Here is a 16772-nt window from a genome sequence, read left to right as displayed (position 1 = left end):
AAAGTTATCTTGGATTGCAACAGGATCTTGATCAATTGGGCCAGTGGGCTGACAAATGGCAGATGGAGTTTAATTTAGACAAATGCGAGGTGATACATTTTGGTAGATTGAACCAGGGCAGGACTTACTCAGTTAATGGTAGGGTGCAGGGTGGAGTTACAGGACAAAGAGATCTAGGGGTACATGTTCATAACTCCTTGAAAGTCACAGGTGGAGAAGGCATTTGGCATGCTTGGTTTCATTGGTCAGAACATCGAATACAGGAGTTGAGAAGTCTTGTTGCAGTTGTACAAAACATTGGTAAGGCCACACTTGGAATACTGTATGCAGTTCTGCTCACCCTATTATAGAAAGAATATTATTAAACTAGAAAGAATGCAGAAGAGATTTACTAGGATGCTATGGGGACTTGATGGTTTGAGTTATAAGCAGAGGCGGGATAGACTGGGACTTTTTTTTCTGGAGTATAGGAGGCTGAGGGGTGATTTACAGAGGTCTATAAAAATTAGGGCCACAGATCAGCTAGATAATCAGTAGCTTTTCCCAAAGGTATAGGAGTCTAAAACTAGAGGGCATAGGTTTAATGTGAGAGGAGAGATACAGAAGTGTCCAGAGGAGAAATTTTTTCACACAGAGTGTTTGGAACAAGCTGCCAGAGGTAAATCAAAAACAAAGAATGAAGAAAATTACAGCACAGGAACAGGACCTTTGGTCCTCCAAGTCTGCCCCGACCATGCTGCCTGACTTAACTAAAACCCCCTGTGCTTCTGGGGACCATATCCCTCTATTCCCATCTCATTCATGTACTTGTCAAGACACCCCTTAAAAGTCATTCTTGTATCTGCTTCCATTACCTCCCCCGGCAATGAGTTCCACGCACCCACTACTCTCTGTGTAAAAAAATCTGTCTTGTACATCTCTTTTAAAACTTGCCCCTCGCATCTTAACCCTGTGCCCCCTAGTAATTGACTCTTCCACCCTGGGAAAAAGCTTCTGACTATCCACTCTGTCCATGCCACTCATAATCTTGTAGAATTCTATCAGGTCTCCCTCAATCTCCGTTGCTCCAGTGAGAACAAAGCAAGTTTCTCCAACCTCTCCTTATAGCTAATGCCCTCCATATTAGGCAATATCCTGGTAAATCTTTTCTGCACCCTCTCCAAAGCCTCCACATCCTTCTGGTAATGTGGTGACCAGAATTGAACAGTACATGCCAAGTGCAGCCTCACTAAGTTTCTATAAAGCGTCAACATGACTTGCCAATTTTTAAACTCAATACCCCAGCCGATGAAGGCAATATGCCGTATGCCTTCTTGACTACCTTCTCAACCTGCATTGCCACTTTTAGTGACTAGTAGTAGTAGAGGCAGGTACAATTTTGTCTTTTAAAAAGCATTTAAATAGTTACATGGATAAAATGGGTATAGAGGGACATAGGCCAAATGTAGGCAATTGGGATTCGCTTAGGGGTTTAAAAAAAAGGGCAGCTCGGACAAGTTGGGCCGAAGGGCCTGTTTCCATGCTGTAAACCTCCATGACTCTCTGACTCTATATCACTCTTGTTAATACATTCATATAAATAAACCATCAACAGATCTTGGAACTGATAGCCAAGTTCCGCCTCAACCAGGATCTTGGGTTCATATCACACTATCTGTAACCCCCACGAGTTGCCTGAACTTGCAAAATCTCACTTACTGCCCTATCTGGAGACAATACACATCTCTTTAACCTGTGCTTAATGTTATCTCCACTCACATTGTCTGACCTTTAAGACTAGAATAGCAGATTAGCTGTAAAGACTCGCATTCTAATCAATATTTTGTAAACTGTGTGTGACTTTTATATGCCCTGTTTGTAATCAGAACTCTCCATTCACCTGATGAAGGAACAGCGTTCCGAAAGCTAGTGGTGTTTACTACCAAATAAACCCATTGGACTTCAACCTGGCGTTGTGAGACTTCTTACTGTGTCTAACCACGATGCCACGGTGTTGTCCCATATCATTCATGACCAATTCTGAAAATACTTTACTCTTTCCTTTGTGTTGGAAATGACAAAGCAAAGCTTAACCTTGCTTCTTTCAGGCTAACAAAGTAACCCGTTTCCACATCTGACTTCATTTTTCCATTATGGTTCTGCATCTGAAAATAAAACAGTGGATAGTCAAAGCCTGAGTTTTGGCATTGCCTTTGCACCATTCTGATTGCCGGGAGCAGTATGCTTCTTACAAAAACAAGGAACTTCCTATTTAGCAATCAATCACCACTAGCAAATCCAATAGTCACACCATGAGAAAAGAATGAGTCTGAAATCAAACCTGTAACTCAAGACAGGTTGATTCTTAAATGCCCCCAGGAATGGGCAGTATATACTAGCCAGCGACACCCACATCCTGTGAATGAATGTTTAAAAAATTCACGAGACTGCACAGTCTCCAAAGCCTCCATGTTGTAGCAGGTCTCTCAATAACCGTCAGCAATTGCCTTAACATTATATTTAATAAGTCATCAACACTACAGACTGAGCTGTTGCTCTTCAGTTTGTTTGATTTAGTTTAATTGGTAATGTGAGGTAATTGGGTAAGAACAAACCCAGGAAGTGTGGTTGAATACCAAGTTCCAAGAGCGGCCTAACTAAGGTTCTATAAAGCTGCAACATGACTTGCCAATTTTTAAACTCAATACCCCAGCCAATGAAGGCAAGCATGCCATATGCCTTCTTGACTACCTTCTCCACCTGCATTGCCACTTTCAGTGACCTGTATACCTGTACACCCAGATCCCTTTACCTATCAATACTCTTAAGGGTCCTGCCATTTATTGTATATTTCCTATCTGTATTAGACCTTCCAAAATGCATTACTTCACATTTATCCAGATTAAACTCCATCTACCATCTCTCCGCACAAGTCTCCAACTGATCTATATCCTGCTATATCCTCTGATGGTCCTCATCACTATCTGCAAATCCACCAACCTTTGTGTTGAACTAGGGTTGGAGAAACTTAGTTTGTTTTCACTGGAACGACAGAAGTTGAGGGGAGACCCGATAGAAGTCTACAAGATAATGAGGGGCATGGACAGAGTGGATAGTCAGAAGCTTTTTCCCAGGGTGGAAGAGTCAATTACTAGGGAGGATAGGTTTAAGGTGCAAGAGCAAGGTTTAAAGGAGATGTATGTGGCAGATTTTTTACACAGAGATTAGTGGGTGCCTGGAACTTGTTGCCGGGGGAGATAGTGGAAGCAGATACAGCAGTCACTTTTAAGGGGCATCTTGACAAATACATGAATAGGATGGGAATAGAGGGATATGGTCTCTGGAAGGGTAAGGAGTTTTAGTTAAGTTGGGCAGAATGGTTGGTGCAGGTTTGGAGGGCCAAAGGGCCTGTTCCTGTGCAGCAATCTTCTTTGTTCTTTGTTCTAGTACAGACCAAGCTAGCCGAGACCTAAAGGACATGGCTGGCCGACTGGGTCTGCAACAGGCACTGTGGCACAGTGGTTAGCACTGCTGCCTCATAGCGCCAGGGACCTGGGTTCAATTCCCAGCTTGGGTCACTGCCTGTGTGGAGTTTGCACATTCTCCCCACGTCTGCGTGGGTTTCTTCTGGATGCTCTGGTTTCCTCCCACAGTCCAAAGATGTGCGGGTTAGGTGAATTGGCCATGTAAGTTGCCCCTTAGTGTCAGGGAGACTAAGGTAAGTCATTGGATTATGGAGATAGGTCCTGGTTGGGCTTGTGGTCAGTGCAGACTTGATGGGTCAAGTGGCCTCCTCCTGTATTGTAGGATTCTATGATTCTAGGTGGTGAGAGAATCAACAAGCAGGAAAAACCTACTTGACCTCGTATTCACCAGTTTATCTGTCACAGATGTATCTGTCCATGGCAGTATTGACAGGAGTGACCAGAAATATATCTAACCCCTTCTTGAAAATTAAAAATGCTTGGGCCACAACTGCTTTCTGTGGTAGAGAATTACACAGGCTCACCGCTCTGGATGAAGAAATTTCCCATCATTTCAGTCTTGAAAGGTTTACCCAGTATCCTTAGACTATGACCCCCTCATTCTGGACACCCCCACTGTCAGGATCATCCTTCCTCTAGTCTGTTCTAGTTCTAATAGAATTTTATAGGTTTCTGTTATGGTGGTGACGGGAACCTATTATGCAAGTGGCCCAATGGGCAATGAGCAATGGGGAGGGGGTGGTGGTGGTTTAAAACCAGTTGGCTCCATTCAGGCCAGCAGTCGAAAGACCTTCAACTAATTGGTACTCTGTAGCTGTTGAAAGGTGCTCGGTTTCACTAAATAAGAGGGTGATTGGTGCTGGAAGACTGGCCTCAGTAAGGTTATTACAGTTTCTATAAGCCCCCCATTTTCTAACTCTTCATCTTCTAACTCTTCTTTTTGTTTTCTGTATCAACCAATCTTCTGGTTGGACATGAATATCATATATTCACTTTTGCAATCCATTCAATTTTTCATTTTCTGAGTCCCTTTCAATGTGAATCCATCATTCCCCTCTAACGATTTTTAACCATTTCACTCAAATGTAAAAAAAAACTCTATATATATATATGTATATATATGTACATATACATATCAATTGCACTACTATCATCATAGATCCCAGAAGGTCAGTGAAGTCCCCTTGTCTTTCTCTTTATTGTCTTCATAACAGAGGTGCCTTGCAGATTTGGCTGTCTCTGATCCCAGGAGGTCAGTGAAGGCCCACACCTCATTCTCTCCTTATCCTCTTCCTAGTATAGGGTGTCCCTGCAGGTTCACCTGTCTCTGCTCCTGGAAGGTAAGCTCCTTACAAGTGCCAGACAATAACAATCTCCAAAAAGAGAGAACTAGCAGCCCCTGACATTCTATGGTATTACCATCAGTAAACCCTCAACCATCAACATCCTTAACAAGAGGGAAGGATAGGGAAGAGGTTCCATATGTTGAAACTCCCTTTCTAAGAACATGGTGGTTGATTCTGATGGAACTTGACAGGATGGATACTCAGAAATCGCTCCCACTGACCCCAGGATCTAAAACACAGTCTCAGGATAAGACTGAGATGAGAAAAAAATTTCTTCACTCAAGATTGGTAAGTCTTTGGATTTCTCTACCTCAGAGGGTTTTGACTGCTCCATCATTGAATAGATTTAGATTTCTGGCGTCTTGTGGAATTACAGGATATGGGGAATAGGTGGGAAAAGGAAGTTGAAGCCCAGGATCAACCATGATCATACTGTATGGTGGAACAGGGTCAATGGGCTAAGAGGTCTATTCCTGCTTCCATCTGGTTTCTTATTCTGCACATTCTTCTTCTTCTTAGGGAATCCCTCGGAGTTGAGGATGATTTGCTTCCAAACTAATAATGAGTTTCCAGGTGACTGAGGAGTTCAATGTATGATTTACAGTCTCTATCACAGATGGTGGTTGCAGGAATCATAGAATCATAGAACCCTACAGTGTAGAAAGAGGCCCTTCGGCCCATTGAGTCTGCGCCAAACACAATCCCGCCCAGGCCCTACTCCCATATCCCTACATATTATACCCACTAATCCCTCTAACCTACACATGCCTACACATTAAGGGGCAATTTCTTAGCATGGCCAATCAACCTAACCCGCATATCTTTGGACTGTGGGAGGAAACCAGAGAACCTGGAGGAAACCCACACAGACATGAGGACAATGTGCAAACTCCACACAGACAGTGACCCGAGCCGGGAATTGAACCCAGGACCCTGGAGCTGTGAAGCAGCAGCGCTAACCACTTTGCTACCGTGCCACCCGAACTGGCAGATGGGGTGCCCAGATTGCCACGCTTTCCTTTTGCTGTCATCACTTGGCTTCAGCTTGCTCTCAGCAATGAAACTCGAGGTGTTCAACCCTTCCTGGATACTTTTCATAGAAATCATACTATCCCAACAGTATACAAGAAGGCCTTTTGGCCCATCAAGTCTGCACTGACTCTTTGACAGTATTTTATCCAGGCCCTCTCCCCCACCCTTGCCTACCCCCCCCTTCTTTCATTATGAATGGCATTGGGCCAGAGATTCCCAGGTGTCATCGGACATGAGCCACTTTTTCAATGAGGTTTTGAGGGTGCACTTGAAGCATTTTATCTCTCATTCTGGGGCTAGCTTCCATGTTGAAACTCCAAAGGGAGTTCTTGTTTTCAGGGTCTCGTGTCAGGCATACAGGTGATGTGATGTTCAATCAGCTACAGCGTACGATACATGATGGTTCAAGAAGGTGGTTCACCAATTTTCAAGGGCAAACAGGGATGGGCAATGATTGATGGCCTTGCCATGACTGCTTGGCAGTGAGGGATGCTCCTGTGACTAAAACTGCAGTGTTGTTGTTACAGCTCCTGATCCTGCCCTCTCTCTGTAAACAAGTTTATAAACTTCAGAGAAAGCAATGGCACAGTTGATGCATTGTCAGTGCGATGAAGTGGGAAGAGCTGTGTGAGGAGATTCAGGACGACTGATTGCCAATCAAGCTGCCACAAGGTGACTGAATGAGGTCAAGAGAACAAACTCTCTACTCTGCTGGACAGGAGTGACCAGTTGTAGCTGACAGCTACCTCTTGAAGTCAGCTCTGGTTATGGCAGCTGTAGCTATAATTACAGCTTTTCAGTGAATGGGGAGTGTCAGCCTGTGAAACCCACAGACTCAACACAATACATCTCAGCTCTATAAAGACTTTGTAAAGGGAAGCAGTGTCACACTTGTGTTGAATATTATCAAATTTCAACCCCTTGCTACAGTGGAAGTTTTTTTGTTCTGAGTGTGCCTTCACTCAGTCATTTCAGTGTCTATGATGTATGGGCTGCTGTGTGAGAGTCTACATGACTTCATCAAAGAATCATACGGGGATGATGTCTGGAAATTGGTACGAGAACGGGCTGATGTCAGGCTTCATTCCTTTGTAACTCATGAGGTAAACCATCATTGACTTTAACCATTATTTGTATCCATTCTGAAATTTTGAATAATTTCTATTGAGCTTCTCCACACATTCTAGCTTTATCACATTTAGAAAATCTAAATCAATCTTTCTTCAGTCTAATGTGCATCACCTCATATTTCCACTTTAAACTCCATCTATCAAGTTTTACTCATTTATTGAATCTATTAATATCCCTTTGCAAACTACCCCCTTTTATCTGCACTATTTACATCTGCTGATAATAATACTTCAGATGGCAGAGATACAGCTCTATATTAAACCAGACCACTGAGAAGCTGAAATTTAGTAGATTGGTATCTGGGATAAGAGGACTATCCTATGAGTACATTCTCGGGTTTTTTGATGAATGAGTCATAGAGCCATAAATGCAGAAAAGGCCCTTCAGTCCATCGAATCTGCACTGACAATAAATACTACTGAAGTCGCGCTAATCCCATTTTCCAGCATGTGTCCTTGAGGGCGGCATGTGGCACAGTGGTTAGCACTGCTGCCTCACAGCGCCAGGGACCCGGCTTCGATTCCTGACTTGGGTCGATGTGGAGTTTGCATGTTCTCCCCATGGGTTTCCTCCGGGTGCTCCGGTTTCCTCCCATAGTCCAAAGATGTGCGCGTTAGGTGGATTGGCCATGGTAAATTGCCCCTTAATGACGGGGGACTAGCTAGGGTAAATGCATGGAATTATGGGGATAGGGCCTGGGTGGGATTATGGTTGGTGCAGACTCGATGGACCGAATGACCTCCTTCTGCAATGTAGGATTCTCTGATTCTATGAATATGCTGGTGTTTCAAGTGCTCATCCAAATACTTTTTAAGGTAATAAGGTTTCCAGTCTCTACTATCATCCCAGGCAGTGCATTCCAGATTCTCACCACCCTCAGTGTTTTCTTTCTCAAATCCTCTCTGAATCCTTCCCCTTACCCTAAAACTATATCCCCTCGAGATTGACTGCTCAACCAAGCTGCTTCTTATTCATCCTGTCCATACCCTTCATAATCTTATACACCCGCCTCAGATTTCTCTGCTTAAAACAGAACAATCCAGGCTCATCCAGTCTCTCTTTACAACTGAAATCTCCAACCCAAACAACACCCTGGTGAATTTCCTCCTTATCCCCTCTCATGCAGTCATATCCTTCAGATAGTGAGAGGACCAGAACTGCACACAATACCCCAGCAGTGGCCTAACATTCTGCTTAGCTTCAACGTTACACCCTTGGTCTATCGGCTTATGCTACAGCTGATAAAAACAAAAGGCAACCTCACTGAAATGTGCAATAGTCTTAAGAGGTTTGATAGCTTGGATGCTGAGATTTTTTCTGCTGGTTGGGGAATCTAACGCGCGGGGCAAGACTCAGGATAAGGACTGAGGGAGAATAATTATTTCACTGAAAGGGTTGTGAATCTTCAGAATTTTCTACCCCAGAGAGTTGGGGATGCTCCACCATTGAATATATTTAAGGCTTGGTTAGACAAAGTTTTGATTTTTGAGGAATTAAGATAATACTGAAGACTTGTGCTTCAGAACTTGCTGTGCCCCTAACCAAGCTGTTCTTGTGCAGCTATAGCACCAGCGTCTACCTGGTAAAATTGCCCAGGTATGCTCTGTAGCCAAGATAAAGGACAAATCCAAGCTAGTCAATTACCAGCCCATCAGTCTACTCTCGATGGAAGGTGTCACCATCACTGTTATCGAGAGGCACTTACTCACCTACTCGCGGACACTCAGTTTGGCTTCCACAAGGGCCACTCAGTTCCTGCCCTCATTTGAACCTTGGTTCAAACATGGGACAAAGGAGCTGAACTCCAGAAGTGAGGTGAGAGGGACTGCCCTTGACATTGAGGCAAATTTGACCAAATGTAGCACCAAGGAGCCTGAGCAAATGAGGCACCTGATAAAGGAACAGCATTCTGAAAGCTAGTGGCGTTTACTATCAAATAAACCTGTTGGACTTTAACCTGGTGTTGTGAGACTTCTTATTGTGTTTACCCCAGTCCAACGCCGGCATCTGCACATCATGACTACAGGGGGGGTCCCAGAGGATTGGAGAATAGCCAGTGTTGTTCCTTTGTTTAAGAAGGATAGCAAGAATAATCCAGGTAATTACAGGCCGGTGAGCCTTACGTTAGTGGTAGGGAAATTATTACAGAGGATTCTTCGAAACAGGATTTAACCCACTTGGAAGTAAGTGGACTTATTAGCGAGAGGCGACATGGTAGGTGAAGGGGAGGTCATGCCTCACTAACTTGATGGAGTTTTTCGAGGAAGTGATGAAGATGATTGTTGAGGATAGGGCAGTGGATGTTGTCTACATGGGCTTCAGTAAGGCCTTTGACAAGGCGCCTCATGACAGACTGGTGCAGAAGGTGAATTTGCATGGGATCAGAGGTGAGCTGGCAAAGTGGATTCAGAACTGGCTCAATCACCTGACAAAGGGGCAAATCCCGAAAGCTAGTGGCATTTACTACCAAATAAACCTGTTGGACTTTAACCTGGTGTTGTGAGACTTCTTACTCGATCAAAGAAGACAGGGGTAGCAGTGGAAGGGTGCGTTTCTGAATGGATGGCTGTGACAAGTAGTGTTCCTCAGGGATCAGTGCTGGGACCTTTGCTGTTTGTAATATAGATAAATGATTTGGAGGAAAGTATAGCTGGTTTGATTAGTAAGGTTGCGGATGACACAAAGGTTGGTGGATTGGCGGATAGCAATGAGGACCATCAGAGGATACAGCAGGACCAGTAGCATAGATCAGTGGAGATTTGGGCGGAGAGATGGCAGATGGAGTGGAGTCTGGACAACTGTGAGGTAATGCATTTTGGAAGGTCTAATGCAGATAGGAAATAAACAGTAAATGACAGAACCCTTAAGAGTATTGATAGGCAGATGGATCTGGGTGTACAGGTACACAGGTCACTGAAAGCGGCAATGCAGGTGGAGAAGATAGTCAAGAAGGCATACGGCATGCTTGCCTTCATTGGCCGGGGCATTGAGTTTAAAAATTGGCAAGTCATGTTGCAGCTTAATAGAACCTTAATTAGTCTGCACTTGGAATATAGTGTTCAATCCTGCTTGCCACATTACCAGAAGAATGTGGAGGCTTTGGAGAGTGTACAGAAAAGATTTACCAGGATGTTGCCTGGTGTGGAAGGCATTAGTTACAAGGAGAGTTTGGAGAAACTTGGTTTGTTCTCAATGGAACAACAGAGGTTGAGGGAAGACCTGATAGAAGTCTACAAGATAATGAGGGACATGGACAGCGTGGTTCATCAGAAGCTTTTTCCCAGAGCAGAAGAGTCAATTATTAGGGGGCACAGGTTTAAGGTGCAAAGGGCAAGGTTTAAAAGAACTGTATAAGGCAAGTTTTCCACACAGAGGGTGGTGGGTGCCTGGAACCCTTTTCCAGGGGAGGTAGTGGAAGCGGATACGTTAGTGACTTTTAAGGGGCGTCTTGATAAATACATGAATAGGATGGGAATAGAGGGATATGGTCCCCAGAAGGGTAGGGGATTTTAGTTAAGTTGGGCAGCACGGTCTGTGCAGGCTTGGAGGGCTGAAGGGCCTGTTCCTGTGCTGTAATTTTCTTTGTTCTTTGTTCTTTGAATTCTCTACTGTCAACATCCTGGGGGTTACCATTAACCAGAAACTGAACTGAACCAACCATATAAATACTGTGGCTACAAGAGCAGGTCAGAAGCTAGGAATCCTGTGGCAAGTGACTCACCTCCTGAGTCCCGAAAGCCTGTTCAGGATTTAAAAGGTGCAAGAAAGGAAATGAGACACAAAAAAAAGAAAACTAAGGTCTCTGTATCTGAGTGCACAAAACATTTGAAACATAACAGATAGTGTGAGATTGGATGGTGGAATAAGTTAGATTTAATAGCCATTACAGAGACATGGTTGTAGGAGACCATGGATTGGTACCTGAAAATTGAAGGGTATTTGATTTGATTTATTATAGTCACATGTGTTATTATACAGTGAAAAGTATTGTTTCTTGTGCATTTTATAGACAAAGCATATTGAACATAGGAAAGAAAGGAGATAGTGCAGAATGTAATTTTACAGTCATAGCTAGGGTGTAGCGAAAGATCAATCCAATGCAAGGTATGTCCATTCAAAAGTCTGATGCAGCAGGGAAGAAGCTATTTTTGATGATCGGTACGTGTCCTCAGGCTTTTATATCTTTTTCCTCATAGAAGCAGGTGGAAGCATGGGGAGCGTGGGGTCCTTATTTATGCTGGCTGGTTTTCTGACGCAGTGGGAAGTATAGACAGTGTCACTGGATGGGAGGCTGGTTTGCATGATGGACTGGGCTTCGTTCATGACCCTTTGTAATTTCTTGTGGTCTTGGATAGAGCAGGAGCCACACTAACCACTTACAACCAAAAATAATGCTTTCTATGGTGCATCTGTAAAGGCTGGTGAGAGTCATAGTGGGCATACCAAATTTCCTTGGTCTTCTGAGAAAGTAGAGGCACTGGTGGGCTTTCTTAACTATAGTGTCGGCATGGGGGGACCAGGGCAGGTTGTTGGTGATCTGGACACCTAAAAACCTGAAGCTCTCGAGCATTTCTACTTTGTCCCCATTGATGGAGACAGGGGCATGTCCTCCATAATGCTTCCTGAAGTTGATGACATCGACAGAGAGATTATTGTCGTCACACCAGTTCACCAGACTTGCTGTAGCTTTCCTGTACTCTGTCTCGTCATTGTTTGAGATCTGATTCACTGTGGTGATATCATAAGCAAACTTGAAAATCGAGTTGGAGGGGAATTTGGCCATACAGTCATAGATGTATAAGGAGTATAGTAGGGGACTGAGGACACAGCCTTGTGAAGCTCCAGTGTTGAGGGTGAGCATGGAGGAGATGTTATTGCCTATCCTTACTGATTGTGGTCTGTGGGTTAGGAAGTTCAGGATCCAGTCGCAGAAGGAGGAGCCGAGTCCCAGGTCACGGTGTGTGGAGATGGGCTTCATAGAAATAATGGTGTTGAAGGCTGAGCTGTAGTCGACATATGACATTTAGGGAGGACGGGAAGATGGGAAAAGTGGAGGAGTGGCTCTGTTAATTAATGATGGTATTAATACAATAGAGTGGGATGACCTAAGTTCAGGAAACCAAGATGTGGAAATGGTTTGGGTTGAGATGAGAAATGGTGAAGGTAAGATAGTGAGAGTGGTGTACAGGCTTCCTAAAAGTAACCACATCATGGGTGGATCATAAGGAAAGAAATGAATAAAACTTGTCAAAAAGAGATGAAGATAATTATAGGAGGTTTCAATCTAAATTTCTAAGTGTTGTCCCCGGCAGGTAAAGCAGTGAGATTCCTGCTGGCGTGATTTAGTTCACAATTCAACCGCACTAAGAAATTGCTTTGGAGCATGGGGAGATTCTCAGTGAATTGTTCACATTTAATTTTTTTTTGTGAGAGGGGTTTAAAGACACCGCGAGCAGGCTCCTTGAGAATCGGGACATCTTTTTCAAAGGGTCCCGATCTGTAGACAACCTGACGCTGCCCACCCCCGCCCGCCCCCACCCCCCCACCCCACCACCCACCACACTCATCCCCCCACCCCACTCCACCCCCCCACCCACACCCCACCCACCTCCCACCCCAGCCCCACCCCCCAACCCCCTCACCCCCACCCATCCCCACCACCCCCCCCACACCTGCCTTACATGCCAGATAAGATTAACCCCCATGTATATGCACTGGTTCATGTTCAAATTTGCTGATAACACAAATATAGGTCAGAAATTAAATGTTAAGAGGATGTAAGGATGATACAAAGGGATATGAATAGGTTAAATGAGTGGGTAAAAATTAGGCAAATGGAGTATAATGTGGGAAAATGTGAAATTGTCTATTTTGGCAGGAAGAATAAAGAAGCATATTATCTAAATAGTGAGAGATTATAGAGCATGAACCCAAAGAAATAAAAGCAAAATATTGACCAAGAGCGATCCAGATTCGAAACATTGGCTCTATTCTCTCTTCACAGATACTGTCGGACCTGCTGAGATTTTCCAGCATTTTCTCTTTATGAATCCATAAAGTAGTATGCAGGTACACCAAGTAATAAGGAAAGCTGATAGAATATTATCATTTATTGCAGGGGAAATTGATTATAAAAGTAGGGAGGTTATGCTTAGTTCTGCAGAGAACTACTGAGGTCAATGGTATGTGTTGTGTATGTCTGGGTATGTTGAGTCCCAGTGGCAGGACAGTCCCAGCAGAGGTGGTGGCAGCACAGTGATATATAGTTGAGAGGGAGTTTCCCTGTGAGTCCTCAACATCAACTCTGGTGAAGTCTCATGGCACCAGGTCAAACATGGGCAAGGAAATCTCCAGTTGGTTACCAGATACCCAGCTCCTCAGTTGATGAATCAGTGCTCCCCCATGATGAACGTCGCTCGGAGGAAGCACTGAGGGCACACAATGCACTCTGGGTGAGGAATTTCAATGTCCATCACCAAGAGTAGCTCAGTAGTACCACTACAGACTCAGCTGGTCAGGTTAGTTGCTGGTGTCAACCGCAAACTTCCAAACATGCCTCCTGTATACTCATCCAAATCGCTTATATAAATGACAAATAACAGTAGGCTCAACACCCATCTCCACAGCACACTGCTGGTCACAGGCCTCCAATCTGAAAAACAATCCTCTACTACCATACTCTGTCTCTTGCCAGCAAGCCAATTTTGCATCCAATTGGCTAGTTCTCCCTGGATCCTATGTGATCTAATCTTACTGACCCGTTTACCATGCAATACCTTGTCAAAGGTCTTGCTATAGTCCATGAAGGCAACGTCTACCACGCTGCCCTCATCTATTTTCTTCGTAACCCCCCATTAAAAAACTATCGAATTTGTAAGACATGGTTTCCCACGCACAAAGCTATGCTGACTGTCCCTAATCAGTCCTTGCCTTTCCAAATGCATGCAGATCCTACCTCTCAGAATCCCCCCAACAACTTACCAACCACTGGCTTTAGCTTCACCTATCTGTAGTTCCCTGGCTTTTCCCTCCTTACTGCCTTTCTTAAATAACAGCACAACATTTGCCTCCCTCCAGTCTTCTGGCACCTCACCTGTGGCTGTCAATGATACCATCTGTCTGCTAGGTCTCCCACAATTTCTTCCCTAACATCCCACAATATCCTGGAATACACTTGATTAGGTCCCAGGGACTTATCTATCTTTATATGTTTTGAGACTTCCAGCACATCCTCTTCGTAATGTGAAGGCTTTTCAAGACATCACTGTTTACTTCCTCGAGTTCACACACTAGATTCCAAGTGCGGCCGAACTAAGTATACAGCGTTCAATGCTGGTAGCCATACTCCCTCTATAACAAAAGAAGTTCTATCTGAAGTAACTCCTCAGAGACTTGTCCCTTCACCAGATTCCCTTTATTGGCAAAGTCTCTAGAGTGCTTCTGGTACATAGTCAGAACCCAGAGTACTGGGAGATCTGACATGCCCATATTTATATGCAGGTGAAGCTCCCTTATTGGGCAGGCAAATATGACCTCCATCGGGGGTTCAAATTCCAAGATGCCAACCTCATGTGCCTCATTGAAGTCATTAGAGTGACCATTGCCCCTTGTCATTTAATGGCGTTAACATTACTGAATCCCTCACAATCAACATCCCGGGAGTTACCATTGACCAGAAATTGAACTGATTAGCTATGCTCTCTGGCTCCAACTGAGGGTCCTCCCCCAACTCGGGATGCATGCCATTTAATCCGATTGGCTCTCCGTAGGCTCCAGCTCAATCACGTGGCCCTCAGGGGTCTCTCTTAAAGGGCCATGCCACCACACTCCTTCCCACCCTAACTCCTGAGTTCAGCTATTATTGAAATAAAAGGAACATCATTAAACATAGGTAGGTAAGGTACACCTCAGGAAAAGCTCATCAGTCTGTCAGGAGACTTCTCCTGATCCTGGAAGAGCATCTCAATTTGGTACTATAATCTTTGATGAATAAAGAATCTAAGCAGGCTGTTGCAAAAGGTAAACTCATCAATCTGGGGTAGAGATTCTCCTCAGTAGCTACAGCCCTCTTGGTTTCAGAAACCATTGGTTGCTTCGGTTCCATACTTATAACAGGGATCCCTCTATCAGCAACTGGTGAACATGAGTCTACTGCAGGAGACATGCGTTGATCCCGTGTGTCAGGCCCAGATCACTACCACAAGTAATCCACATTTTTTTTAACATGATGACCTTGTACTTCCACAACATAGGATATCAATCCTGTTCTTTCCACAATTTACCAGGCACCCATGTCAGTCCAGCTGCAAAGTTCTTGGCCATGAGAACAAAGAACTGTATAGCACAGAAACAGGCCTTTCAGCCCACTAAGCCTTTACTGATACAAGATTTCTATCTTTTGTGGAGGCTTTGGAAAGAGTGCAGAAAAGGTTTACCAGGATGTTGCCTGGTATGGAGGGTATTAGCTATGAGGAGAGATTGAGTAAACTATGATTGTTCTCCCTGGAAAGACGGAGGTTGAGGGGCGACCTGATAGAAGTTTATAGAATTATGAAGGGCATAGATAGCGTGAACAGTTGGAAGCTTTTCCCCAGGTTGGAAATGACAATCACAAGGGGTCATAAGTTCAAGGTAAGGAGGGGCAAGGTTCAATACAGATATACGGGGTACGTATTTTACACAGAGGGTGGTGGGGACCTGGAATGCACTACCAAACAAGGTGGTTAAGGCGGACATGCTAGGATCATTTAAGACTTATCTAGATAGCCACAAGAACAGACTGGGAATAGAGGGATACAAACGGATGGTCTAGTTAGGAACATATGATCGGTGCAAGCTTGGAGGGCCGAAGGGCCTGTTCCTGTGCTGTATTGTTCTTTGTTTCTTTGTCCTCTGTTCATCTCCTGTTCATGTGTCTATCAAGATACAAAGAACAAAGAAAAGTACAGCACAGGCATAGGCCCTTTCAAGCCCGAGCTGATCATGATGCCCTAACTAACCTAAAAAACCTTCTGCCCTTACTTGGACCGTATCCTTCTATCTCCTCCCTATTCATGTACCCGTCCAGATATCTCTTAAATTTGCTAATGAGCCTGCTTCCACCACAGCCTCTGGCAGCACGTTCCAGGCACCCACCACCCTCCGTATGCACATCTCCTTTAAACATTCCCTCTCTCACTTGAACCTGTACCCCTTTGTAATTGACACTTCCACCCTGGGAAAATGCCTCTGACTATCCGTCCTGCCTACTGCCTCTCATAACTTTGTAGGCCTCTATCAGGTTTCCCCTCAACCTCCACCTTTCCAGTGAAAACGATCTTAGTTTATTCACCTCTCCTCATAGCCAATGCCTTTGAGACCAGGCAACATCCTGGCAAACTTCTTGGCACCCTCTCCAAAGCATCCATGTCCTTCTGGTAGTGTGGCGACCAGAACTGCATGCAATATTCCAAATGTGGCCTAACTAAAGTTTCATATGGCTATAAGGTAACTTGCCAACTTTCATACTTGATGCTCTGGCCAATGAACAAAGAGGACAAAGGACAAAGAACAAAAACAGCCCGGGAAGCAGGCCCTTCGGCCCAACGAGCCTGCGCCGCCATTTTAACATTACCAGTCCCCCCTCCACCCATGACCCTTACCTATTGTTTATGGCATTCCACATTGAGGGAAACTAATTTAGGGACAATTTATTACCTCCAATCAGCCTAATAGCACATCTTTGGGGTGTGGGAGGAAACCGGAGCACCCGGAGAAAACCCACGCAAGCACGGGGAGAATGCGCAAACTCCCACAGACA

At 44.5% G+C, this 16772-nt stretch overlaps 1 protein-coding gene across 1 annotated transcript in view; it reads left to right on the top strand.

The window, feature by feature from the left end:
- Positions 1–6825: 6825 nt before the first annotated feature.
- LOC145351310 (soluble guanylate cyclase gcy-31-like) overlaps positions 6826–16772 on the top strand; it is a 162022-nt gene continuing 152075 nt past the window's right edge. Inside the window, exon 1 of the mRNA XM_080200933.1 lies at positions 6826–6945. Coding sequence (XP_080057059.1) covers positions 6826–6945 — 120 coding nt within the window. The remainder of the gene's footprint in view (positions 6946–16772) is intronic.

This window comes from Carcharhinus amblyrhynchos, chromosome 13 (assembly GCF_965287045.1).
Source record: "Carcharhinus amblyrhynchos chromosome 13, sCarAmb.v2.hapA, whole genome shotgun sequence".
Lineage (NCBI taxonomy): Eukaryota > Metazoa > Chordata > Chondrichthyes > Carcharhiniformes > Carcharhinidae > Carcharhinus > Carcharhinus amblyrhynchos.
The sequence above is the reverse complement of the archived record's forward strand: the minus strand, read 5'-3'. Positions and strand labels throughout refer to the sequence as shown.